General features: G+C 42.7%; 1 protein-coding gene across 2 annotated transcripts; it reads left to right on the forward strand.

Moving 5' to 3' along the window:
* On the forward strand, positions 1-27,588 carry SLF2 (SMC5-SMC6 complex localization factor 2). Of its 2 annotated transcripts, XM_042818370.1 has the most exons (21): positions 1-197; positions 1,297-1,347; positions 3,185-3,228; positions 3,694-4,400; positions 5,335-5,389; positions 6,794-7,887; positions 10,304-10,386; positions 10,979-11,092; positions 11,366-11,533; positions 13,744-13,843; positions 15,231-15,306; positions 16,601-16,742; positions 17,037-17,145; positions 17,471-17,647; positions 18,193-18,290; positions 18,949-19,036; positions 19,532-19,663; positions 20,126-20,203; positions 22,648-22,734; positions 24,044-24,112; positions 24,916-27,588. In XM_042818370.1, exons 1-21 carry the CDS (start codon positions 91-93, stop codon positions 24,949-24,951), a joined length of 3,615 nt encoding a protein of 1,204 aa, XP_042674304.1. In that variant the 5' UTR covers positions 1-90; the 3' UTR covers positions 24,952-27,588. The 2 variants fall into 2 exon arrangements, with proteins under 2 accessions (XP_042674304.1, XP_042674305.1); XM_042818371.1 differs by lacking the exon at positions 1,297-1,347 and having other exon boundaries at positions 2-197.
* The last annotated feature ends 404 nt before the right edge of the window (positions 27,589-27,992 follow it).

Here is a 27,992-nt window from a genome sequence, read left to right on the forward strand (position 1 = left end):
TCTCGGGCGCGACCGTGCTATGGTGCCGGGGTAGGGCGGTGATCCCACATCTCCACCCCTCCTCGCAGGATCGTTCGGCCGCCGCGCGCCATGACCCGTCCGCTCGGCGTGGGCTCGTCATCACCGAGTCCGGCCTCTACCCGCTCCGGGCGCCATTTTAGGCCGACAGCGGGCAGGGGGTCGGCCCAGGACTGCAGGTACGGGTGAGGGGCGGCGGTCCCGCACGGAGGGAGAGATGGGGGCAGCGGGGCCGGTTCTGTGCGGAGCCGGGAGTTGGTCTCGACGTCCGGAACGCTGCGTGCCGGCCGGGAGCGCTCAGCGCGGGGAGGGCGTGGAGCTGTTGGGGCGGGTCCGGAGGAGGGTACGGGGATGCGCGGAGAGCTGGAGCCCTGTGGAGGCTGGGCGAGGGAGATGGGCTCGGAGGAAACGGCTGCGGAGCACCTCGGCGCGGCCCTGCAGTGCTTGAGGGGAGCTGGCGGGCGGGAGGGAAGCGGCGTCGTGTGCGGGGTGACGGTGGCGGGGCAAGGGGGAGCGGCCCTGAGCTGACGGGGAGATGTGGGTTGGATGTCAGCAGGAAATCCATCGTCAGAGGGCTGTGAGGCACCTGCACCGCTGCCCGGAGCTATGGGTGCCCGTTGCTGGAGGTGCTGGTACTGGGTTGGATGGCGCTGGGCTGGTGGGGCATGCAGCCTATATTGGAGTGGAGCTGGGTGACCATTAAGATCCCCTCCTACGCGTTCTGTGATCCTTGTGTGGCCCTTCCAGCTTGGGACTACACGTGGTTCTGTGATTTTTCTCTGCTGTGTGTGTGACTGCTGGCTCTGGTTGCACAGAAAGGTTGGGCCCAGGTTAGCCCCAGCACTCCCTTCCACCTCAGCTGCCTTGTGGTGGGCAAGCAGCCTGGCAGTGACAAAAGGAGTTGATGCTGGGTGGTGTTTTCAGGTCATCGTTCAAAATCTGTGAGTCCTGTAGCTGCCTGCACGCCCGTCGTGTCTCTCACTGCTTGCTGTCAAGCCTGTCTGCAGGCTTCAGCAGTTGTACTGTAAAGAGAAGCCTTAGGTTGCCGCTGGTAGTGCCCCCCATTGTAAAATGTGCTCTCATAGAAGTTTTGTTAATAGCACAGTTAGTCTTCAGATCTGATGAATCTGCCCGTGTTCTGAAAGTCTTAATTCTGCTAAAGACTTGATAAGGCTTTTCAGAGGCTGCCAGATCAAGGAGGTTTTGCTTCTAGCTGTATGAGGCAAGTGGCAATTGTCTTACACTGTTAGCAGAGCCTTATTTTGTTTGTTGACACAGATCCTCTGTTTTGGTAACCCTGAAGGCTGGAAGAGAGGGTGGAGCTAGAAGGTCAGTTCCTCTTCTGTTGTTGCCTGCTGGTGAAAGTGAAAGTACTCACATGGTTCAGTTTGGCTGCTCATGAATATTTAAAAACAACTTTGATCTAAGAAAAAAAAATACATTCTGCTGTGTGACAGTCCTCTAAAAGAACATTGTGAGGTTTTATGCATGACTGTATAGCTTTTTTTTATCATTAAGATGGTACTTTTCAAGGTTTTTCAAGATAAGGTTGCTAGGTAAAAAAGCAGTAGATAGTGATTAATGTTGATTCATCAGTTGTTCCTCTTCTTAGGGCTGGTTTTTGTCCTTCTATTAAAGCAGTAATGGAAAGCTGCTTGTTACAGCCCTGTGCTCTTGGGAAGTTGTGTATTTTCATAAGCACGAAGATCAGAATGGAAAGCGTGATGGTTTTTCATCTTTTTTCTTCTGCTGTACCATGAGCTTGCTTGCTTTCTTCTCGCAACTCATTTATTTGCTTGAAGTTTCTGGTACGTTTCTGTGCCCAAGAGACATCACATCACAATGCAGTCAAGTCCAATTTCTATCCCAAGCAAAACAAACAAACGAAAAACCAACCAACAAACAATCCACTTTTTATTGATAGCACCTCTGGTCTCTCAGCTGTGGATTTACAAGGCTCTGCGTGATTATGGTGCAAATACGGTGCTTGTTACAAAGTACTTGCATTCAACTGAAGGGCAGCAAAAGGATTCCACTGAGGTAGGGATGTGGTTGGGGAGAGGATGAGCAGAGCAAAGGTCTTTGGCTTTGGTTTATCTTCAAGTGCAGAGAAGGAATCTGTGCAGTAACTAGAGATGAGATTCGGTCTGCCCAAGTGGTTTGTATTGCACATACCAAGGATATAAGGATATAAGCCTGGTTAGGAGCCAGGACCGTTCTGGGAAGCTGGGCAGTGCTGAAGCTGTGAGCACTGCGAGGCCTCTGAGCTGCAGGAGTGGCCCCAGGCAAGTGCTGAGTGCTCCCTGCTTGGAAGCAAAGCCGCAGCCACAAGCAAATGGGAATTTCAGCCTTTTGATTCTTCTGTTGAGTTGAAATTGCCCGTGAGGGGGTGTCCATGTCTAACAGCGACCAGATTGTCTGAGTGAGGTATGGTCTGAATACTGAAATACTGCTCTGCACTCAAGAACTGTGAGCTAGTGCTCGCTGATCTGTGTGCGTGTAAAAATAGATGGCTGCAGGTGGCTGTCCCTGTTGGGAGCCAGGAGATGCCTGCAGCTCCTGCTGGAAGCCGTGCTGCTGATGAGACTGTTCCCACTGAGGAGCTGCCACAGCACGATGAGCGCAGCTGGGCTGCAGCCAGGACGGGCCCTGTTCTCTACACCTTCCTGCTTGCTGGCTCTGGCCTCTCCTCAAACACACTGCATTAATCTGACGGCAAAACTCATTTGGTGGGATAGTGAGTTGAATTAGCAGCTGATTTGTTCTTGGGATAAGCAGTCTGTGTGATTCTGACCTTAAAGCACAGCATTTTCAGCCAGAGCTGCCAGCAGCAATGGAGAGGTTGTTAATGCCATGGCACCGGGTGCTGGTGAGGTCTCTTTGGCTTTAAGCTGGGAGGGTGGTTAAGGCTCACAGGGTTGATAACAGAAGTGGTGTTTGAGAGGAAGCTGACAGGACGGCTTCGTTAGTGAGGAGTAAAGGTTTGCTTGTTCTGATCTGTCCAAAAGCTGAACTCCAGGTTGAAATAAGAGCTGCTGGCATTAACAGCAAAACAAAAAAACCCACAAAACCCCTCTAAAAATAAATGTCAGCTTTTTGCTTTATTGGCTATGTGGGCATGTAGGTATTGTTCTTTCAGACGATAATATTTATCTTTTCTCTTCAGAAACCAGTCTATTACAGAGTTCTTCAAACCAGTTTTAAAACAAGGTAAATATAAATGTCTTCCACTAACAAAATAAAAAATATAGAGTTTTAATTATCTAGATCTGCATAAATCCTGACTCTTTCCAATCTGGAGCAGTGGCACAATGACTTCAATTTGCCAAATATGTCTAAATGAGCACATTTATACTTTTTTTCTTCCTTAAAAACATAACTGAATAAATAACTTCCTGCTAAAATGAGCACGTTTAAGTAGCAATGTAATTAGTAAAGTCCTTTTATCACGCTTAGGCTGGGTGGTTATAACAACAACAGCCATGTGAAAAATCATGCAGTTGTGATTTGATACGGGAAACAGGTTGTGTAGTACTAACAAATGCTAAGTGATTGAGTAAATTCACTTTAGGCTGTGTGGGAGAGAGGTGAAATACCAAGCAATGGTGAAGACTCTTTCCCCCTCCCCCCAGTATTGTGGTTGTGAATGATAAATCTTCTCTTTTGCTCTTTCAGACCTTGGCCATAGAGACAGAAGTGTGCTGTGCTCCTCAGACACAGGAAACGTAAAAGATGCAGGAATTGAACTGTCTGTTCTACATGCTGGATGCTTTGAGAAGCAAACGACTCCTGCAAAGAAAGTTAGAAGGAAAAAGATGCCAGACCCAACACCAAAAACAAGTCCTATATTAGATGCCTTCTGGAAAGGAATTGAGAAAAAAGGCACTGTAAACTTATTGGAGGACAACGCAGTATGCAAGGCACCGGGTTCAGCATGGCCAAGGGTTGTGATTCGGAAACTCTTTGTTACTGCAGCATCTCCCAGGAATATGTTGGCTGAAAAAGATAAAGGTGTCAAGCCTGAGCAGGGAAGAAGTGAGAAGTATCTGGATGTAACAAGAACACTGCAGTCTTGTGAAAACAGCTGGGAGCAGAAAACTGACTGTATGGATACAGAAGAGACCAGCTCAGACTCGGATGGATGGGTTTTAGCAGAAGCTGATTCTTGGAAGGCTGGCGCCAGAAATAACAGCAATGCAAACAGCACATCTCTGTGCCACAGCTCAGGGCTCCTCTTGAAGTTGCCGTGCACTCCACCTGACTCCAAGTTTAGGTTAGCACTGGGAACTCTGCACAGAGGAGGAAAGCAGAAGACGCGCAGAACGAAGCAATCTAAGGCACATCACTTAAAGCCATTTTCAAGAACAAGTGTATCACATCAGGTGTGTTTAGAAAGGTGGTTAGGATTGAAACTGGAGACTGCTGTGCATGCGGCTGAAATTCTGAGTGCTGCCTTTTGCATGTGCAACAAAGCTTTTTCTTCCTCTGTAAACGTTGCGTTGTGCCATTAGTAAGCTGGTTCATAATTGTTTCTCAGTAAATGAGAAATTCTGGCTTGAGAATAAAAAGGCTGATGTAGCTGCAAGCATGCAAATGCAGTGTGATTGATATGGTCGTTATTTCGTAGAGCAGATGTCCTTCTGGGAGTGGTGTTGTGTTTTCTTGTGTTGTAACATAGGGAACAGCCTGGCAGATTTCTGCTCTTTAGAAGCTGTGGTGAATATCAATTCAGATTTATGAACTTAAGCCACAGGGGTTGGATAGAGCTGGGAGTAACCGTATCAAGTATGTGGTATTTCAATACAAATTGAGTTATATTCTTGTTTTGGACAAGCAAGAAAGTCCTTTAAAGAGTAGGTGTTTACTTAGGAAATCACTGTGCCTCCACAAGGTATGAATGAACACAAAGAAGATTAAGCTTGTCTTTTTTCTCCTTAGCACCATTCATTCTGCATCTGATTGTCTGTGCTTACTGCAGTTTTGTAGTTGAAGTTCCTCGTGGATTGTTGAGGAAGGTCAGCTGGCCCAGAGAGACAGGTGGCTAATGGCCTTAATTATTACTGCAATACAGTGATTTAGAAACAGGTCAATCTGAAGAAAAGTTGGGGGGAAAAAAAAAAAAATAGGGTGTGGATGAAGAGTCCTTTTGATGAGACCATTGCTGCTGCATTTTAAGCTTGTCGTGAAGTACATTATTGTATTTCTGGGAGTGTGTGAGACTGAACGTATTCCGGAGCCGATGCTCAGCTCAGGACATCAACACTGTTTTTAAAACGTGTGCAATTAACATTTTATCCTCTCCCTCTTTATTTTTAGGGAAATGGATATTCAAGAAAAATATCACGTTCTGCTTCGAGGGAGGCTGCCTCAGGTAGATGCAGTGCTACTCTGATGGGATTAATTAAGCTGCCAGGTTCATCGCTTACTGTCTTTATGTTTTTCTATTGCATGCATGTAGTTAAAATAGATTCTCTAGCTTGTGATATGTATTATGGTAGTTGAGTGCAAGATAAATGAATGTGGAAGTTGTCTCAGAAAGAGGGTTGTTTTGGTAGTGGGATTCAGGTGATTGGGACAATTTGCATACAATTGTATGGATGTCAGTGATAGTGACAGCCATTAAAAATAGTTTGTAACTCATCAGAGGAAGCAGATTCAAGGTATGTTTATTGAAATGATAGGAGTTTCCTGTAAGGAATAAATCAAGTCCCTGCCAAAAATCACTGCTGCTGTGTAGTCCAAGCTATTTCTAATATATGGCAAGCTTGAAGAGGCTTAAAAGTAATTTGGGATTTTAGTGAAGAATGAATTGTTTATATGTTAGTGATTACCTTTTTGTGTTAAAGGCCATAAAACTATTCAGAGGTTCATTTGGAAAATCTGTACTCACTGTGGTGGTTAACAAATTTTGTCTTTTGACTTAAACAAACAAAAAGCAGCAGAACAAACCCACTGAACAGAACAGTAAGGTTTAGTTGGTATCCTTGCTGATTTTTGCTGCTTGTAGCCAAGTTATTTTGTTCTAGGGTAGGTAGAAGTAGGTTTGTAAAGCTCATGTGAATCAAGCTTGAGGTGGATTGATAAAACAAGTATAAGATCAGTGAAGTAACTTCACTGTATAAAAATAACGCTCTGAAGCAATGTTCCTGTGGTTTGATGTGCCAAATTCTACATTTTTCTACTATGTAATGCTAACTGAGAATGGCAACATTATTCTTAGAAAGGATCAGGTCTTGCTCTACTTGCATGGCCCACCTCGCTCGATTTAATAATTGCCAAGCAACCACGCCGTTGTTACTGGCCCAGTCCAGGATGATTGTTCTTAAAATAAGCTAAAAAATCCAGGGATTGCCATGGAGTGGTTCCTTGGCTGTGCAAACCTACTGGGCCCTGTGCTGCCATGAATCCCTTCCACCTATGCTAGCACTGGAGGTTGGCCAGTGCTGCAAGGATCTGGCTGGGAGCTGATGGCAGTTTGTAGAAGTGGTGTTCTGCTGTAGGAGCTGAGCTGCTTCTAAAATCAAAGTATTTCACTTCTAGGTTAGTTAAGATGAGTGGCCAGGTAAATCTGAAGCGTGGTCTTTTGTGTTCAAGGAGAATGGATGTGCTGTTGTTCCTGGTCAAAAAGCTTCAGTTGTAGTTGATGTAGAAATGCTTGTTGTAAGTCAGTTGTGGGGTTTGAGTTTTTCCTTTTTTTTAAGAGTAAACTGTTACAGTTTTGACAGCTTCTTGAACAGCAGTAGTGGTTTATTTCTTCTTGAATGTTTTTCCACAGGTGACCCATCCCAACCCAAGCAGGACTCAAAACATGATGTATCCTCTCCAAATTCATTGAGAATGTCCCCTGAGAAAGCTGCCAGTGTGTGGAAAAGCCAGTCTGCTCCATTAGTCGGCCGTAGAGCCCAGATGTCTTCTGGGAAGAGAAAACGCACTGTCATGAGTGTGTATGCAAACAGCTCGAATCAGTGCGAAGAAGCAAGTTCCAGTGACCCTGCTTTGAGAAGGTCCTCTGCAACTGGGAAAAATCAGAGGTCTGCTTTGGTTAAAAACATTGTGCTGAAGTCTCCGTGCGTGGATGCGCTGCAGCTCGTGGAGGCTGCTGCTCTGCCCAGACGGGATTCTCCTCACTCAGAGGAATGCCTTGACTCAAGCCATGAAAATGAGAAAAATAATTGCTCTTCTGGGGGCTTGGCATCATGTTCTGCACAGCGTCGTAATGAAAATAGCCGGGTTTCTGTTGTAGACACCAAAGAGAATCAATTGCAGGTGGCCAACTCACACTTCTACTTGGACGTGTCCCTGCCTTCTCAGGAGAAAAGTGCTCTCTTGCCTTCTCCACACCATGTAAAACAAACAAATACTGTACTCACAAAAGATGTGAAATCTCACCTCCAGAATGCTGTCTTCTCTCAGGTAATACCAAAAAGATGTACGCTCAATAGAGCTGATGGTATTTCACCCAGCAGCACTTCTTCAAGAACAGAAGAAAAGGCTTTAGAAGATGTTTCAGATTTTTGTCCAGTGGAAGGTTCTAAAAAGCTTACGGTCTTGGAAGAGAGTGATAAAAGGGTTCAGTGTTCATTGCCTTTTAAACAAGGATGTGAGGACAACGATTGTGTATCTTCAGAACTCTCAGAGTTAAAAGTTGGAAGCACCCGTACAGAGATGTGCCATATGAATGGCAAATCAAAAAGCAGTTTTGATAGTGAAGATGAGACTTTAGAGTGCATTCTAGATGATGATGATGACGATGAAACATTCATACCATTGCAAGAAATCCTGTCTTCAAGTGGCAGGCCTCAGACAGAAGCCCTGGAAGGAGACAGTTTTGATGATCTCCTCAAGGGCACCACGGCTCTGACAAATCATGTAAGTGGATTTAAAAAAAAAAAAGCATTGTCAGCTTTTTTAGTATCTTTTTAGTATCTTTTTTTTCAATGACTGTCTTCCTTTGTTCTTGATGTGTGTAAACTCAGTTATTTCCCTGCAAAGCTGGGGACTTGGCTTACTTGAGGGTCCTGTGCTGTGCAGCAGAATGCAGTCAGTGTAAGGGTGCTTCTTGCCCTTGAGAGGGTTCAAAAATCTGTGTCCAGTACTTGGTCTGCCTGGTGTTTTCCTTGAGGTTGAATTTTGTGGAAACTGAAATACTTTAGGATTTCAAAACATGGAATGAATTCTGCTCACGAGGGATGAATGACAGGGTATTATGGCAATGAATTGATTTGTCTTTTAAAAGTTACCCTATTCAGTGGCAGTGTGTCAAATAAATTGTAGCTTTGCAGCTCTACTGTAATGTTCATTAGCAAAGTCTTGCACCTGTGCTGGGTGTAGCGTTCCTACAAAGCTGATGTAGGTTTGAATGGCTGTACTCAAGTGTGTCTGGCAAGGCTGGTGTTAACTTTCTGCCCAGCAGCGGGTGTTTCAGTGTGATGTGCTTCGTGTTTGTGACCAGAACACTGTTGGTAAGCCGTTGGTTTTTCAGCTGTTGCTGAGCAGTACTGGCACAGTGTGAAGGCTTCTTTCTGTTCTCCGTGCTGTGGCCCTGAAGTGAGGAGGCCAGAAGGGGGAGAGAAGCCATAGTGGGGCACAGGCAGGGCAGCTGGCTGCAGCTGGCCCATGGATATCCTGGCACGTCGTCATGCACTGCCATGAAATGAAAGGTGCTGCAGAGCTTCTGGCAGGCAGCTCTTAAGGCTCTGCTTGGAGACAAGGTAGGTGGTGGCTTGCTTCTGGGAGCTGATGGTGAGGGAATGCCAGGTGCATCACTTGTTGGTTTGTTTTCCCTTCTCTTATTTAACTGTTATCTAACCCCAAGAACGTGCTCGCTTTTGCTCATCCTGCCCTGCTGCATGGTGAGGGAAGAGTGAGCAGGTTCTGTTGCCTAGCTGCTGACTGGGGGAAACCCACCACGGTTTTACACCACAGGAAAAAAACTTGTTGGCAGAATAGCTGTACTCTTGTCCTACTCATCTCCCATCTATAAATCTCTGGAATGGTTTCTTTCGCTGAGTTTCTTTTAAAATGTTTTTCCATAAGCAAGTGTTAGGCAGCCAGATTGCTTTATTTGTCCTTACGAGTAATGGAGCAAGCAAATTATAGAATGGACTTTGATGGTTACATACATATTCCACAATCTTAATCGACGTGGCTGTGTAATTAATGGTCAGGAATGATAAACAGATACAGCCCAGGTCAAGTGTTTGTGGATGTGACTGCATCGTTTGGTGTATCCTCCTTCTGTGTAACTGGTGACCAGCACAGACAAAACAACTGAGAACTGTCCCAGAATTTCCATGACCATGGTTTCAGCATGTACTGGCATTTTTGTCTTTTGTAAGAAGGAGCACATGTGCAAGTTGGAGTACACTCTTGATTTCTCATTGTTCACTTTGGTCATGTTAAATGGCTGTGAAGTAAGGAAAGTGGACTTCAACATTCCCATGTTTTCCCACTGATTTGTTTCTGTGTTAGGATTCTCACCTGAAGCTTTCCCTTATCTGATGACTTAGGAGGCGATGTAACAGAGAGATGTTTTGCACTTCAGGAAATGGTGAAAGTAACACAGATGCACTGAATCATTTTCAGTTGAGTTGTGCACAGGAGTGGGGGATTCCTGGAGCCTCTGTGGATTGCAATGAAGCTGTGCAGTAAAGGCTTCTGATGCAAATGTTGTTCACAAAGACTTAGCTGCAGGTTGGCTTTAGGGAGAGAAACAGAGGCTTGCTTTGCTCTTCAGATTCATTGTGAAGCACGATCATTTCTGAATTAATCACTGAGAGATTTGACTACAGAAAGTTGTCAAGGAACTGAGAAATCCAACTATTAATTGTTTGGCTTTTCAGGGTTTCTTTTGAAATTTTACCTTCAGGTCAAGTGTATTTAAAATTGGAAGAGGCTAATAGTGATTAGAGCAGAAATGCTGAGCGATGGCCTGAAGCAGTGATTGAGGTGGGAAGGCAGGGCCAGCCCAGGAGAGGTCAGGTGCAGGCAATGCAGAGTGACTGGATTGTGTGGAGCCAGGATCCATCCCTTCCCAGACCTCATTTAAGGGTTGGCAGTGGAGCTGGAGGCATCTCTTAGTGCAGATCCCTGCCTACCTGAGGCCTTCCAAAGATAAGCAGCTCTTTTCCTTCATTTCTGTATCGATGGCTGCTGCATTTGGGCTTATTCTCATTTGCTGCAGCTGAAGACTTTGCCACCCTGCTGTTATCACCCATAATAGCATTACGGCGACTGATAGAGTAGTTTGCAGTAGTTTTAAAATGTCTTACTATTTCCTTTGCAGCTTTCTAAGCCTCCTGTTGGTACCCAGGTGTCGTATGTGAACAGCTTAGAACATCTCTTGAAGGAGAAGGAGCAATCTAAAAGGTTTGCTGTTTTTAAAGCTACTTTCAAAAGTTTAATATGGAGTTGTAGAAGCTCAGACTTACCTTGTCTCCCCAAACATGATGGGATTTGAGTGACAGCAAGTTAAGCTTTGCCTCCTGGCACTACTGCCATAGGTCTGATAGGACCTACCAGCATGGCTTTACTTGAGAAGCTAAGTGACAGGCTCTCTGCAAGCAGTAGTGAGTGATATATGACATATCTGTCTCTCGCAAGAGCTGGATTAAATTTACTGCTGCCTTTGCTGTAGGTCACCTACCAGCTAATGGCTGCTGGTTGGGCATGAAATAAAAACTGTTTCTGTGGGCTGACTACACAAGTTTCTTCAAAGTCATCTGCAGCTCAGTTTTGTTTTCCAAAGTTGTGTAGACTGTCAGTTTGCACGCAGGTACGCAGTTCAGTGGGTAGAACTAATGAGCGCTCTTTCAGGGCAAAAATGTAACGTGGTGTGTGTGCTGATGGCAGTCACTGGTGGTAAGCAGGTGTATGTGCTAATAAATGCTTTTTCTTAAGTGGTGTGAGTCTAGTAAGTGATGCTTAATGGTGATATGTTTTGCTGTTACTGGTATTGCAGGCTGGGTGAACTGGAAAAGCGGTTGCGAGAAGACGTACAGAGAAAGGAAATTGATTCTTCAGATGGAGAAAATGAAAATGCTGTGGAGAATGGAGACCTCTCAGAAGAACACAGGTCCTTCCTATTCCAAAGCCAATTAAATCCAGTTCTTTTTTTTTCTTAGTCTTTTTCTCAAATCTGCCCCTTGTTCATCAGCTGTTGTTAATATGTCTATCATGAGCCATTTCTGTCGTCTTTGGGGGCTGAGTGGATTTTCTCAGATGTCACTGTGCATTAACCTAACTCAGCTTTCACATAAGGCTGATGTGTTCATCATCTGAAAATGACTGTCTCAGACAGCAAATAGCCTCTTGTTCAAATTCATAAAAGCAATTTTGGATTTTACAGGGCATTTATAAAGAGATTTTCAGTAGTAGCTCATGCTATACCTGACTACCATCCTGGAGAAGATGTATTTGATTTATCAATCTCTGGGAAAATCTTCAATCAACATGACCTTGACTTGAGGAATTTCCATTTCATCCCTCAAAATCCTATGGAAAAACTTCTTCTTAGGTAAGAATAACCTCTTTGTTCTGTTGTGTTTAGTTGTAGGATTTTCACAAGTGTTAGCAGTTCTTAAGTTAAAACAGCATCTTGGCATGCAAATGAACTGTAGGCAAGATTGACTCGTTTCCTGAAATTGTCCTTTCTAGCTTAGTTATATGGAACAGTGAATAGCTGCTTGACCCTTCCTTCTTTCCTCTTCAGTGATTCTTACGAAAACATCTTAAATGAGGTGTGAGGAAGTGCTCTGGCCTCTTCAGTGCTTATACTGAAGGCAGCAAGGCTTGTGAAGGGCTTGGAGAATATGCCCTGTGAGGAGAGACTGAAGGAACTGGGGCTGTTCAGTCTGGGGAAAATGAGGTTAGGGGAGACCTTATTGCTCTCTTCCAATATCTGAAAGGTGCTTACAGCAAGAGTGGGGCTGGTCTCTTCTCACTGGTGACAGGACGAGGGGAAATGGCCTGAAGTTGTATCAGGGGAGGTTTAGGTTGGATATCAGGAAACACTTCTTTACAGACAGGGTTGTTAAGCACTGGAATGGGCTCCCCAGGGACTTGGTTGAGTCACCATCCTTGGATGTGTTTAAAAACTGTTTGGATGTGGTGCTCAGGGCCATGATTTAGTGGAGGGTAGTTAGTTAGGGTAGTATGCTCAGTCATGGTTGGACTTGATGATCTTTAAGGTCTTCTCCAATCTGAGTGATTCTGCGATTCTACTGTGCTGGGTACAAAAGCTTAACTGTCCCAAGGCAGAAAGAGAACCTCAGTGATGAAGTTGCGTTATGCAACGTTGCATTATGTCTGCTTAAGAATGTCCTGTGCTGAATGGGCCTGGGACCTCAGATTCCTCATAGTTAAGATTGCAGGAAGTCAGTTTATGGCATTCAGTTAAATTCAGTCACTGAGCTCAAAGTGCAAATAATGCGCATGTACAGCAGTTAGCACGCTGCTAAGAGGTGTGTTCTTGAGGCTGTCAGGCTGCAGGTAGATGGACAAATTCTTCTGTAATACCTCAAGTGCAAATCCTGAAGAATTCCATTGATTTCAGTTGGTGATTTACTGCCAGCTGGCTCTGTCAGACTGAGAGCATTGATAACGTGCTAGAGGATTTGGTGTGTGTGTGTGTGTGCTGTTGTGGGTGTGAGGAGGAGAGAGGTTTCTGTTTGCCTCCTGAGGATGTTGTGTTTGTGATGCCTTCTTCTGGATTGGGGCCTATCTGTTAATATGATTTAAAGATCACAGGGTTATAAGCTTCAAGAAGTATCTTGTAAATCAGTAACTGGAGGAATGAGAAGTAAATGAATCATCCGTTGCAGTGATGATTGAATTGCTTAGGTGTTTTGAAGCCACCCAGCTGTTACATACTGGCTCTCCAATTGACAAATGGAGGTCTTCCTAGCCACCTCATCAGTCAGATAGGTGCATGGTTTATGGAGAAGTCAGGACTTGGGTTTCTCAGGAGACCTCCCAGTCCCAGTAGTTACTGAGAACAGGGGAGACTAAAGAGGTGTACGTGGGAAATTGGCTGTTGTTAATTGGGTATCATTAGTTCAGCTGCTTAGGGCATACTTTACTTTCTAAGGAAGTTTAAAATAGTTTACTACAAAATCTTACCGATTTTCTGTTCTCCCAACAGTTATTTGTGCACTTCAGCAAAACAAGGCAAAGACGAGACCATTTGATTTTAGTAGCTTAATTTTTACCTCCAGATTACTGAAAATGAAGATTCTTTTTTTAAAAAAAAAAAAAAAACAGTTGAGGTTGTTTCAACTTCAAACATTCTTTTCTTTACCTGTAAAAGAATGTGCAAGTTTCATTGAACAGTGAAGGGAAAAAAGGTAATCTTGCTGACCTGATGGAATCCAGCAGCCTGTCTGTGTAGACAGGCATAACAGTTCACAGTACAGTGATATAAATCAGTGTTTGTTTGCTAATATTGTTCTCCAATAATAAAAATGTTTCCAAATCTTGTGGTATGGCATTTTGGAGATAATGATAGCTGTTCTCCACTTAGCACTTAAAAATTTTGTCAAGAATAAAGTTCAGTTGCTACAGCATCTCACAGCAGGTAAGAGCATATGAAGGGTCAACTATGAAGATAAGATGAACTTATCTGCATCTGCTGTTGGTGATCTGAGGGGTGGGGAAGTTCTCAGTGCTTTTGTGAGATTGCTGCTGCAGTCACTAATGGATTGTTCTCTTCTCCACTTTGTCTTGCAGTTCTGATGTAACACAGCAGCTTTTTTTGGCTGTTCATGGTTTTCTGAGTTCTTACAGTTGCAGTGTGTGTCCCATTCCAATTCTGAAGTGGCTTTTTCAGGTAAGGCCATACAACCTCTCACTGAGAATTTCTGAAAACCTTACTGAAAAATGGATTGGGCATTTAGCTATTTATGAGAATCTTGCTTTTAAATTGTGAGAAGAAATTGTGTCTGGATAGACTGTTCTTCCTGAAGGCTGGTCACAGTACAGATAACTGGTACCAGTGAATCTGTTGCATTAGGTTAGCAATTCTTTAATCCAAAACAACTTTTTTTATGGGTTCTGATATATATATTTTTTCCCCTGCAGTCTGAAATATTTTGTCACTAGAAATGAAACACTGGCAATGGCTTTTTTTTTTTTCTTTCCGTTTCCTGAGTGACTGCAAAACCTCCTAACCTTGCCTGTCTTTGTACACGGTATTTCGTGTGAAAGTGGCACAACCCATGCTGGGTGAGGAGGTATTTCAGGATGTCAAGTGTGGGGCAAATCAGAAGCAAACATTAATTTGTTTCCTTCCACCCTCAAAAAAAAAAGTGCACTCTGCAATTTGTACAGACATCACCTTGCAAATCTAAGTACTGCATTTTGTATTTGTGAAACGTTGGCTCAAAAAGTCTAGAGACACTCGAAGGAAGTGTGGCAGTTTTCTTTTTAGACGTCTGTGTTGGGAATTTGCATCATTCTGTTACTCTCAAAAATGCCCCTGTCCTATCTTCATTCTATTACTATTTGCCAACCATTCCTAAAATGAAAAATAAAACTGGACTGCCTGTAGGATTGCAGCCAGTCAGTTGACTAACTTTCTGCTTCTAGCAAAAGGGGAACATTTTTGTCCTCTTACCTCATTTTCCCCAGCTGGGGAAAGATTGCCTTGCACTGCTTATATGAGCTCTGACATCCTTTAGACAAGGTGGGAGTGTGAGGCAGCTCAGTTTGCTCAGCCAGCACAAAATTGTCTAACACATGGGGGGCAAAATGAGGTGAAAGACACCAGGAAGCATGATGTGTATTTCTCCGTTGTATCTTTGTAGTCAGGCATTTGTTGTTTTGGCTGAGTATTGAAGATGCTCAATTTACCCGTGATTGGTAAAGGATGCAGTCAATTCTCAGTTGCCCTCGCTTCTGTTTAAAGAGTTCAATTTGATCCCAGGTAGAAATGGGTTCCAAAAGGATATGTGATACCTCCATTCTCTTACTCCTCAATACCTTCTTATGACTAGATGGATTCAACTTGGGGTTGTAGCATTCTGGTACTGCAAACAACTGCTTCTAATGTATTCGCAGAACATGTGTGCTGCTTGAAATGATCCATAATTATTCTGTTTTCGTTGCTGAAGAGGGCTTGGTATTTATTTGCTGTTTTGTTGTTTTTATTTTACTAAAGAAAACTGAGGTCGTGCAGCTCAGTATTTGACATACAGCTCTCTTTTTCTCCTGCACAGATGATGTCTGTTCATCCTAGCTATTGTGTTTCCACCCAGATTTTAGACAAGTTGATAGAAATAACACTAAACAATGGTGAGTATTTGAGAGATGGAGAACTTACCACTGAACAAAATCATCTCTCTTCTGCTAAACAGAGGGGGAGGAAAAAAGCACTGGTTCTGTTCTGTGTTTCTGACATAAGCAACAGAAGTTTCTGGCTCATGTCTTGAATTGGTCCTCAGTAAGGGTGTGCAAGCTTTACCACAAGATGTCGTCCTGGTGTATATTTGCCTAGCTGTGCATGTGGTACAGAACCTTTTGCACTTGTTCTATCTTTCACAAATGGGATTGACCTGAGGAGGAGTCCAGTTTGATCAAAAGTCCTTTCTGTCTTCTACATTAAAAGCTTTTTGTAGTTTGGGGGACTACAAGATGGTTTTCACCTAGTGGCACCCAACACTGCATAGTTCACTTTCCAAATTAATGATGAAAGAAGCTGTATGCATGCACAACTGTATACATGCACAGAAACACCTTGAAGGGTTGCTTGTTTGTGTGTTCTGCCTTCCTTCATCTGTACTCTAAAAACTTCTTGAGTTGCTACTCAAGATCCTTTGTATGTTCCCCATGTCTTCATTTAGATCCATCACAGTCACTGTGACGGTTTGCCAGTTAACATCATTATAGTAATCAAGTTCACTTTTGAAGCACTTGGTCAGATCTATTGAAATTTTTCTATGTGTTCTGAATGTCACTGGAAACAGGACTTGTTTGGTATGAGAGGGATTGTAGCCTCTTTTATTGCTTTGTTGGTGCTCAGGTTGTTTTGGAAGGAGTCACTGAAACTGATCAGTGAGTGCTCAGAGAACTCAGAGGGGTCTCAGCACATCTCTGTATCTCTCTTGAAACAGGACGAAGTCACCTGCAGTTATTCCTGAGAAGTTTGTTAAACTACAGTGTTGCCTCCTGTAGAGTCTCCAGGATGTTCTGAGGCATTCTGTTCTGTTGCTAAACTAAAGATGCATTTTTTTTTTTAACTGAGTAGAACACTGAGATCTGAAACTACAATGTCTCAAGTTTTATTTGTTTATATTTGTGGATGTTTTTCTTGAAGTAATAGCTGGATGTCACACTGAGTGATGTGGTCAGAGCCATCATGGGTGTTTGATGCTTGAACTTCATGATGTTCCTGGTCTTTCGAGACTTAATGATTCTACAGAGGTGTAGAATTTAGTGTAAAATACTGCATTAGACTACTGTAGCCCTGCTGTGGTTCTGCAAGTAGCAGCAATTCTTCTGAGATCAGAGCTACTAAAATGATTAAACTTCTGGGAAGGAGTTAATGCAAATAACTCAAACTAATATGTCCCATATCTCTTACTTGTAGCCTCCATCAGTGATGAGCAGTCTAAACCGTGGATCCCTTCTCTAGCTGATGTCACAACTGTTTTTGTCAATATGGGTATTATGTTCAGGTCTCTCTTTCCATTGCAACATCTTCAGCCCAACTTTAATGAGCGGGATATTTTGTAAGTGTTTTCATTTTGATATCTATTGCTTAGGTCCTTCATGACCCTTTGGTGTCTTCTGCTTGGAGTCAGTGTCGTTTGTTGCCCTACGGCTTCCTAAGGGGGGTTTGCAAGAGTTGTAGCCTACCTGTAAATAATGAGTTACAAGTTTAAGGTGTGTGTGCTCTGTAGCTGGGGACGGTTGTCATTTGAAGGTGCTTAAAACATGAGGGGTTTTTTCCTTCAATTTGATGCGGATAAGGCTTTGTGGTCATTTGAATTGCTGATTGCTCCAATTAGTGTCTCTTTTATTAGAAGTCAGAGGCAAGGAACAGTGAGCAAAGAGCAGCCGGGAGGATTTGCCGACTCTGCCAGTCCTGCCTTCTTCTGTTTACCAGAAAGCAATCTAATGAATGTCATCAAGGTGAGAAAACCCCACTTAATGCACACAGGGTTTTTTATTTGCAAGCAAAAACCCTGGTACTTTAATTTAGCTTTGAGCATGGTCCTTGGAGTAGATAAAACCCTAGCATAGCATCTAGCTTCATGTTCAGCAGGTGATCCTTCAGGAGCTGCTTGGGGGGGAATAGAATGCAGGCAATTACTAGGAGATAAGCTATGGATACATAAGTGTTACAGTGACAAGTTGTTGCTTGAAGGAAATTTTAACGTGATGGTGCAAAACTTAAGTTCTCATTACCCTTTAATAGAACCTAATTTCAGATTTTAATGTTATTTTTGTTTTTAAGTTTTTAGACTTCTGCACAACAGTAATTCAAGATGGATATACAGATCAAGAAATATTGCTGCTGCTTCTGTTGCTTTTTAAAATAAGCTTGGACAAACAGCTAAAGCAAGTCTCTTTAATAGATTTCCAGTGCCTTCTCACAAAGCTTCTAATAAGTATTAAAGACTGGGATACAAAGGTAACTTTGGAGTTCATTTTCTGGTATTAAGTTTATGGAAGTGCAATTTAATTTTTAAGAAGCTTGTTTCAATTTTTTTTTTTTTGTTCCTTGGCATAGTAGAAAAGAACTGCTTGACAATGTAACATGAACAAACTGAGGGCTTTTTAGCTCTGTGGGATTTGGGAGGTGATTGGTCGTACTAGGAGAGTGTTTGCCCAGTAACACTCTGCCTGTCTCTTCTGCATGGGGCTGTTGTACTGAGCTGGCAGTGATTTGGGTGGATACTGGTTAAAGACAGCTGTTTGACAGAATGAAGCCAATGATTGCAGGGAGCAAAAGCAACCTGATCACAGCCTACTGCAAAATGCTCTTCAGCAGGGAGTGGGAGTCAGTGGGAGTCTCTTCATGGGCATCATCTCTTGCTAGCCCCATTTCTGTTAACATCTATGCTGTGTATTTTGCTTGGGAGCAGATGTGTATTTCTTAGCAAATAAAACAAACACCTGCTGTATGCACAACTCGGTAATCTGGGGATTTCTTGAATTGTTTTTGTTCTTTTGCAGATGCCTGAGCTCTGCCTGGGGGTGAGCGAACTCTCCAGTCAGCACCATAATCTGCTGTGGCTGGTTCAGCTGGTGCCCAGCTGGATAACACGTGGACGGTAATGGCACTACAACAGCTGATTTCTTTGTGTAAACCCAAAGCCTGAGAAATGCAGTAGCTGTTACAGAAGTGGTGGTTCGGGTTGTTTTTCTTAATACTTCAAAACAAGCAAAAAGCCAAAACACCAAACAAGCAAAAGCAACACTGAACCAAGTATTTGGGTTTTCTTGTGTATTTTGGTTGTTCTATGTGCAGTTTTTGTTTGAATATCGTTTCTTTATCACCTCTTCTGTGAAAAAGGGTTGTTTTCCATTTCATGGACTGCAGACTTCCTGGTGCTTTATGGTAGAAAAACGATTGACAGCTTCAGATTCAAACATCTATCACCGTTTTTGTCTGAGTGACCAAAAGTTAAATGTTCTTTGGGTGATGTATCTGATTTTTTTGTGTCAGTCTGTTATGAGTTCTGTGTGCTGAAATAAATATTGTAGTGTAGCTGAGAGATGACAGTGACTTTGCCCCTTGCTTTCGGAGGCAAGTATGTAGCACTATTATGCATAAAAAGCTGCATTAAGGCAAGAATGTTTATGTCTTAATGGCCTCCTTTCTAGGTTAGTAACATTCTGTAATGTAGCTTTGCTAGGCTTTGTAGCAGCAGTGAATGTGAGATGTTACCTGGGAAATGAGTTTTAAAAAATCCCGTGCTTGTTTTTCAGGGAAGTAAGGCGGCGCCTGAGCCTTGTGATAATTGCAAAGCTGCTTAACAAAAAGCACACGAGGATACCTGATGACTGTGACCAGCAGGTACTGCACGTCTGGGTGTAGAAAACATCCATGTTGTTGTCGTTGTGCTCGACTGTACTTTGTGTGGTTCCATAGGCCTAGTTTCCTGTTTAAGAATGGCCTGTCACTGACTTTTGTTTAGATTACTAATGGAAGTGTTTGACATGTGAAACCAGTATATTCTGCACTTCAAGTGCAATATTACTTATGTGCCTAAGTGTTCACTTTGAACACTGAAAGAAGAGCAGACTTCTCTTCAGTCCTCCTCTTACATATCTGTGTGGAGTCACTTTGTTTTCATAGGAGGGATCTGCTGGTGAGGATGTGAACACTTTATAAACATGTAAACACTTTGGCAGTTCTTGACTATTCATAAACCAGAGCTTAAAAGCATCAATGTTAATTAAGTCCCTGCTATAGATGTTCTTGTCTTAGATAATATGATAGTGGTGCTCTGTTTCACATTCTCCATTGCCAGTAAAACAATCCCACTTGTAAATGCACATGTATCTATAGATGTCTCTTCTGCATCAGTATCTGGTGTACATGAAGCCTTCTAATCTGCTAGAGAAGATGAGAAAAGATGAGCAGCAGAATGTCAGTGAAGAACATATTAAAGAGCACATTAATACAGAGCTGGAACAGGAGGTATGTAGCCAACAGGACTTTTTTTTTTTTTTTGCATTTGTGTTTTTTACACCTGCAATTTTGAAAACAAATCTTTTATTGTAAACTAATTTAGGAAAACTTCCATTCAGCTGAAAATTCAGAATTGGTTTGGTTATTTGAGACTATGAAATGTATTAGCAAGTATTTTGGTCTGGATGTAGGTGATGGGGAAAATGATGCCAAATGTGAATTTGATTTTCTGTAACTGAAGGCCCAGAAAGCTTTGTGGGCTATCTAGGTAACTTACAACAGCATAATATTGTTTTTAAATGTTATGATATATGAATGTATTACTTCCAATTATTTAGGAACAAAAAAGTCTGTCCTCTTATTTGTTTGTTGAAGGTGCCACTGAAGTCATGACACCAAATTATTGAAGCAGTGAGGATGCTCTGTGTTAAGATGGTTTTGGCTGCTACAGCTCTGTTTGTTTCTCTACAGGTATATTACCTCATCTACATCCTGCTCCATCTGGTCAGTGAAGCTAGTTTCTTTGACACTGTAAACGCTGACCAAAGGGTGAGTAACTTCAGTGACCAGGTCTTTAGATTTTGATATAGTAATTATCATTAATAAACTTCTGCTCAGAGGCAAAGCAAAGGGCTTTTCTCTGCAGTAAATGCAAAGGAAAACTTCTGCGTTTTTCCAAGTGGAATTATGGAAAAAGAGAAGGCTGTAGATCAGCAGATGTGTTAATTTTCACAGAATAAATGGAGATTAATACAGATTCTCAGAACTTCAGTGAACCTGTGTAAACTTTATTGTGAAGCTGAAATTTTTCAATCTAGAAGAAAAACGCTTTGAAAATAACCAGTAAAATATGCTGAAACATATAACAGCTGTGTTGGGGTGCAGTCGTGTGGCAAGTGAAGGCTAGGACTGTATCTCTTCTGCTCTCTGTAGCAGTATTTCCCTTCTTGCAAAGAGTGAATATCTGTTAACCAAGACCTTCTGTTTGGCCTTCTGGTAGTCTTGATTCCGATTTCTGCAAGCATTTGCTGTGAGTTGCTTGCTTCATGGTGTTTGTGCAAGTCTTCTGTCCCACTGAACCACTCCTGGCTCTTAAGAAATGTCATATGATCTCGTGAAGATGCTGGTAAAGCATTATGTTTGCTTACATTTTACAGAGTCATAGAATGGTTTAGTGACCGCTGGAGGTCATCTGATCCAACCACTCTGTTCAAGCAGTGCTGCCTAGAACAGGTTGCCTAACACTGTGGCCAGACAGCTTTTGAGTATCTCCAAAGGGTGAAGCTGCCTAACCTTTCCTGCAACCAGTTTGAGTACTCAGCCACCTCCACAGTGAAGTGTTTTCTCATATTCAAATGAAACCTGTGTTTCAGTTTGTGCCTCATCCCCTCCGTCACAGGAGCCTCTATTTTAAAACAGCCTCTTTGCAGCCTCCCATCAGACATTTTTAGACATTGATAAGATCTCCCTGAACCTTCTCATTAGGCTGAACAGTCCCAACTCCTCCAGCCTTTTCTCAAAGGAGAGGTGTTGTAGCCCCTTAATCGCTTTGGTGGCCTTTCATTGTACTCTCTGCAGTGTCACTCTGTGTTGACTGGGCACCACGCTGCAGGGAGGAAAGGATCACCTCTCTCAGCCTTCTGGCTGATGTCCTGCTGCACTGTCTTTCTGACAAGCAGCCAGGTGGTTGGAGTCCCGTTTTAAGATCAAAGCTTGTGAATGTGAAGCTGCTCTTCTGTCTGTAGAGGGCCTCATCTGCTTGTTCTTCCCAGTCAGGTGGCCTGCAGCAGGTACTGCTGTAATGTCACCTTTACCTTTCCTCTCTTTAATTCCAACCCATAAGTTCTCAGTGGAGTCTTTATCCATCCTCAGGCAGCTGCTTTTACTCATAGAGAGCATCACACCCTTGTCTTCCCATCCTGTCTCCCCCTGAAGGCCGTAGGGCTTCAGTTTCCTACTCGATTGCAGAGAGGTGGTTGTGTGCTGTAATATGAAGTCAAACCACCTTTGGTATGGAGAAAACTTGTTTTGCAGTGACCTTTTGGAATTTGATCTTTATAACTGCCTTCCTGAAGATTTATGACGGGGATTTAAAATTCAGTTAAAAAATAAAACAAAAATCAAAAACCCTGCAGCTACATACACAAACCACTTGCATTTCTGAATTTCTTGATGAAGAAATAGTCTGTTCTTGAATGTGAGATGTGGGGTGGAATTGGACAGTAGCTGGATATTATGCAGGTTGGACGTTGGGTGAAATTGGTATTGTCATTTCAGTTCTACTTACCTTGCAGTTGGATGGGGTGAACTGTCACTGAGGCACCTGAAAATGTTAATAAGTGGAATTTCATTGCATTTCACTTAGAGAGTGCAGCTGCTTTGCAGCAAGTCAGTGAGAGACTGAGAGCAGGAATTTTATCATGAAATTCAGAACGTCAGATCTTAGAGCTGTTACTGGGGATGGTGGAGTTACAAAACTGTTATTAAAGCCATCAGGAGCATAGAGAGAAGTATCAAGATCAGTGCTTAAACCTTGTGCATGTTTTACCTTCTCAGCTAATTCCTATGGACTGCCAAAGGAAATTACCTGAATCGTGGTTACTGAAGAGGTTATTTGTAGCTCTTGTAACTTCAGAACCTTTTTCCATCAGTGAAAGACCTGAATTGTATTTTTCTTGCTACTTTGGGAACAGAGGGGATTTACAGATTAGTTAGCAGGAACTTCAACATTTGTGATGTGTAGCTGTGTTCTAATGAATCTTTACAATTGCTTATTTAAGCTCATAGAACTTTTAAGTCAGGTGCATATCAACAGCTGATACAGGATCTTGTAGTCTTGTTTTCTTTCTTCTTCCCCCTTCCTTCTTCCTAGTTTACAGAAAACTTCAGGTTAAAGCATGTATTTTTTCACACTGAAAGAAATATTTGAAGTAAATATTTTAGTTTCAACATGGTCATTTAAATAGCCATACTCTTTTTTTATCTTTATTTAGCAACACTTACTGAAGTTTTGTAGTACCTTGGATAAGCACATAAAATGTGATATTAGGGAAGATGCAAGGCTGTTCTATCGAACAAAGGTAAGACCCCTTTGCTTGTTACTTTTGTTTGGTCTTTTCTAGTGCTGTTCCCTCCTCTCAACACTGGAAGTTCCAAGACTTCCTCGTGGATTTATTTTTCCTGGTTTTGCTGTCTGTCTGTACGCATAAATGCAGGTCTGTTTTAATGCACTGAAAATACTCTTTGCTAACAACAGGATGCCGGCAACACTAAGATGTGAGCTTGTCTTCCTCTTAGGAAGGCATCTCAACTTTCAGACAACAGAGTTGCTCCTTTTCTCTCCCGTGGCAACCTCTGATAACTGACAGGAATCAGTCTTGTACTTTCAGGAATGGAGGCAATATGCAAAGCTGGATACAGAGAGCAGAAGAAACCAGCCAGACTGTCTTGTGTGTCCTTTATTTTCAAAGTAGTTAAGTTGGTTGTTAAAACGTTGTGTATTTATGCCAACACTGTATGTGGTGTAGCATCAAGCTTGGCTAATTGTCTTTCATTTGCTTTGTGGCATGTAGCTTGCTAATGGTAGTCCTAACTCTGACTTTCGTGCTCTGCATGCTGTCATAGCAAGCTGAATCTCAGCGTTGAAAAGCATTGCCTTCTTCAGCTTTATGTCAGATGTTTGCAGTTGTGTTCATAACTCTCAAAAAGGCTGTGGGTTTTTTATTCAGCCAGATGGGTTAGAGCATGGATCTATCAATGAGTTAATGAATCTTGCCTTGAATTTTTGAATCTCAGTTCCCTATTCTGTTTGTTTTCCTTGCACTGGGAGAGGATAACCTTGCTCTGTTTTTCCTTATTGCTACTTCTGTTTTTTCACTGTAGCACTGCAGCAGCTACCAGAAGAGACCACTGTGCTGGGTTTTACATTGAACGCAGAGCAAATCTCAGCTCTTGTATTTCACACCTGCTTGTGGTTGGCTCTGAGGAGGAAAAAAAAGAGCAAAAAAACAGCACCACACCAGGTTTCTGTATAAGGAATTCATTTTGGAATCGTGGTGCTGCATTCTTGGTTTCTGTGATTGCATTGTCAGGCACCTTTTCTAGTTAGAAACAAGCCCCATGTCACAAACCTAACTGAAAAGGAGCTGAGAGAGTTTTTGGAGGCCAGAGACTTGTGTGGTGACAGACACTAAACATGGAAAATCACGTGTTTGTGTAGATACCTGAGTTGGGGATGTCGTTGGAGTGCAGGCAGTGATGCTCTCTGCCTGTTGTCAAACTGTTCCCTCCCAGAAAGCCTCCAGCGTTGGGTTTTTGGTTTGGGTGGTGGCATTGTAATTTGTGACTTTTCTTAACAGAAGGGCTAAACTAATCGCTCTGAATTTGCAGGTGAAAGACTTAGTTGCTAGGATATACGGCAGATGGCAAGATCTGATACAGAACAGCCGGCTTACTCAGGTAACTGAGGAAACATTCCTATTTGTTTTCATATTGCAGAGCCGTTTATATTGAGTTAAAACTCCGTCTTTGCTCGCTTGGGTATAACAGAGATATCACCTGGATCCTCAAAAGTGCTGTTCTTTCCAATGGCTTATGTAACACCCTGAAGTGCTGACACTGAGTCAAGTTGCAGGGCCTGTCTCTTATTACAGTCATTAGCAGATGCTTCAGAAGGGACTTTTGAGTGGGGCAGGAATGCAGCGAGGCACTTCCTGCTGTTGTCTGGCAGTTTGACTTGGAGGCTACTCCAATCCAGTGCTCTAAGCACATCTGTTTAACAGCTCTGGATGAACATAGCCCCTCCAATCTGTCTAATTCTGTGCAATGATTAGGAAAACCCTTTAATACTTTGTAATCTGGTGAATTTCTAACAGGAAGTTTAAATTATACGTATATGCTTACTACTGATTTCAATTAAAAACTGTGTAATTAACGTTTGTCTCTAAAGCATATTTGATCAGTCAAAGCAGTATTCAGAAAAAGACCTCACTTGTAGTATCTAAGGTTTCCTGCTACAGGAAGGGAAGTGAATTAGGTGGCAGATGTGGTTGCAGAAGTTACTTAGCAGATGATGGAAGCTGGTAAGGATACAACTCTTAGAGACATTTGGATTTGATTCACGTATGGGGATGGTGTTTCCAAATAACACTGTAGGGATGTGCAAACTGATGTGATCTTACACTAAGCAGTTGCCTGCTCTCCTCCTTACTTCAATGTTTGTTGGTTTGTTTTGAGTTTTCTATTTTGTTTCTACTCTTCAGGGAAAGCTACATGACTTCTGGGAGCCAGATTCATGAGATCTTGCCTAGATCAGGGAAATAACAGCAAAAAAACCCAATCTGAAACCGAGGAATGTAGAGAAGGAATGGAGCTTCACCTTGATCAGAATGCAAGAATTACTGGCCGCCTGAATTAGAACCTGAGCTTGGTTTAAGCAAATACAAAAAACACAGTGATCCAATTTGATTGGCATTGCTTTTACTGTGAACAGTGTGGCACTTCTGAAAGTGGGTGAACTGAAGCAGCAGCTATTTCTGTAGCTCTGTCTAGATTGAATTTTATCATGTTGAAAGTTGAAGGAAGCTTTATTTCCGCTGTTAATTGTGACACGTCTTTGGAAACTGTGTGTATTGGTTTTCTATAACCTATAAGTATTGCTTTGGGATGGCTGGAAAAGAACTGCCCTGTGATGTGAAATGAGTCTAGAAACAGTATTATACCTTCTCTGTTGTAAGCAGGTGAGGAAGTGCTTCGCTACTGATCTGAATAGCAGAGCTGCCCACACATCTTGGTCTGCAAAGCAAGATTAATTGGTCTGACCATCCAGTCTCTAAATAATAAAATGGCAGTGATGTGTGCACAAGTGATGGGGTGTTTTGTTCACTTGAGGGTGGAGACAGCTGAAGAGAGGCTGTGCCCATACAATGTAAGTGGATGCTGCTTTGCTCTGTTGTCTTCTAACAAATAACAAAGCAGAACTTAATACAAATAACACAGTAGCATTTGCTGTTACTGCAGTGCATTCGTTTTAACTTCCTCATCTTCAGATGTTATTTATGCAGTGAATGTGACTGCACAGGAAGTGATTTTGTAAGATCCTATTGTAAATAAGCTCCCTTACACGAGTGGCCTTGTGCTACTCTTTAAAGAAAAATCCCTTTAAGCGCTTTCTCTAAATGGAGAAAATGCTGTTCCTAAAATATCAAGTTTGAGGATTGGAGGAGAGGTGGCCAGTGCATGTGAACGTTAACTGAAAGCTGTATGAGTAGTGAATTCCTTTGTGCAAAGTCTTGCTGCATACACAGCGTGAGCTCAGAGCTCCGTGGGCTGTTTGCAGTAATGGGGGGAAGATGTAATCCCTGTGTGTGTGCTTTCCGTGTGAATGCTGTAATTTAAACGTACACTGTGGGCTCTGTGGTGCGTGTGTGTGTGTGAACAGGAAGTCACAGTGGGTAGAATACCAAATGGGAAATCCAGATTTTTTTAATACTGCTACAGTTGTGTTTTATAGTCTTGTTTCCTTTTAATTTGTGTAGATTGACCTATCTTCTCCTGTACAGTAAACTTCCTACCGCTTGACAGGAATGTAAAGTAAGGTTAACGTTAAAGTTAAATCTGAAGTCTGCATGTTGTGTGTAAAGGAGCTGCTGTGAGTGGGCCGCAGGCTCCAGGGAGGGGGTTCTGTTGGGGAATCGGTGTTTTGTCTTGCCTTTCAAATGTAGGCGAAGTCTGCAGTCTCTGCACCCTTCACAGGACTGTTAACTTCTCTTTGTCTCGGTGAGTGTTACATCGTTATCTGAGGGCAGAAAGAAGTCCCTTTTTTAATCCCAGCGTGTCTCTTCGGAATCGGTTGAATCTACCTCAAAGGGAATCTCCGACAACAGGACTGTCTGAGGCTGAAAGTAGGAATGGTGTGTCGGTATGCAGGTATGCACTGCCCTCTGCTCTGCCCAGCGCTCCCTGTGGGACAACATTCCATCTGGTTGCAGTTGCTTCTTATGTTTGAATATATTGTATGTGATTTTATTAATGTTCCTATCTTTTTCTCACTAATGTTGTATACGGTTTTTAAAAGTACGCTTACTTTAACGTGTATATATTTTCTTACCATGTAAAATTGAATTTGTGGTCCTGTATATTTTGGAGAAGGAAAGGGGTGAGATTTAGATCGGCGTCTTTCTTTGTTCCTCGTGTTGCAGTTTGGAGCACCTTGAAAGTGCTGGGGATGTTTTTCTGTACAAAATAACCACTTTGTTACTTACTTTTATTCAGTAGACCAGTGAGAAATAAAACCAGACTTTTCTAATCCGATGTCTGTGCACGAAGTCACCACATCAACCGCTGCGCAGAAATACGGCTGCAGGTCCTATTTGGGTCTTCCTGCAGTGCTTAGGTTCACAGCCGATTAGCTTACTATAAATGGAGAAAGTCTTGGAGTAATTCTTAGCTCTGCCAGTTCTGTGTTTTCATGCTTCATGCCTGTGTATACATTCGGGCTTTTTCCCTCCTCCTTCTTTGTCTGGACTTCCTTCCATCTGTCTGTAGCTGAGTTCCAACCCTTGGTTGCTCCTTCTGGACTTTGGTTGAATTGGAGCTCATCAGTACCCTGGCAGAGGTGAAACCAAAGCATTGCTGCAGTGTCTTGAATGGGGCTGCTGAGCTGAGTGCTGCTCCAGGGCTGCGAGGAACGGCCCGGCAAACCTGCTGCCATCTTGTTTCACCCAGCCAGAAGTTACATGCATTGAAAAAGGCTGTTTGCACACTACATGTCTTAACTGCTTTGGTTGTCTTCAGATGTACGTTTTTGCACTGAGGTTTATCTTTTGATATTATGTTGGTTGTACTAAGAACCGTGTTATCTTGTCTCATGGGCAATTGGGTGTACTTCATTGCAGTAATCACAGATAAAAATTAAAAGTGGACTATAAAATATACATTTGTGGCTTTGATTTATTTTCTTTCTTTCTTTTTTTTTTCCTCCTGACAAGCTTCTCCATGGCTTTAAAAAAAAAAAAAAAAAAAGTTTGTTCCTAAATTGAAGAAACCTGCCTGCAAAGCTATTTGCACATCTCGTGTCCTCCCAGAGCTGTTGTGAAACTTGGTAATGGAAGGGGATTTCAAAGTGCTGAACGGCCTGCAGGCAGGGCTGGCTGGAGGGCAGTGGGATGCGGATGCATCATTGATGCAGTGGCTGCAGGAGCTCTCTGAAGTCCCCAAAGCCTGGAGTTGAGCTGAGAATACCTCTGGGAAAAGGTGATGAACAAACACACTGCTCTAAATGGCAGAGCAGCTGGGGAGATGGCTGCCTGATAGGATTGGAGAGGTGATATTTACACGT

This window comes from Centrocercus urophasianus, unplaced genomic scaffold (assembly GCF_019232065.1).
Source record: "Centrocercus urophasianus isolate 14NV4802_14NV808 unplaced genomic scaffold, USGS_Curo_1.0 seq_17, whole genome shotgun sequence".
Classification (NCBI taxonomy): domain Eukaryota; kingdom Metazoa; phylum Chordata; class Aves; order Galliformes; family Phasianidae; genus Centrocercus; species Centrocercus urophasianus.

Excerpts from the sequence above, each read along its gene's own strand:
- SLF2 (XM_042818370.1), top strand. The coding sequence starts at position 91 with ATGACCCGTCCGCTCGGCGTGGGCTCGTCATCACCGAGTCCGGCCTCT. Across the intron at positions 15,307-16,600 it reads AGAAATAACACTAAACAATG|CCTCCATCAGTGATGAGCAG; the intron begins GTGAGTATTTGA and ends TCTTACTTGTAG. Across the intron at positions 24,113-24,915 it reads AGAACAGCCGGCTTACTCAG|GGAAAGCTACATGACTTCTG; the intron begins GTAACTGAGGAA and ends TCTACTCTTCAG.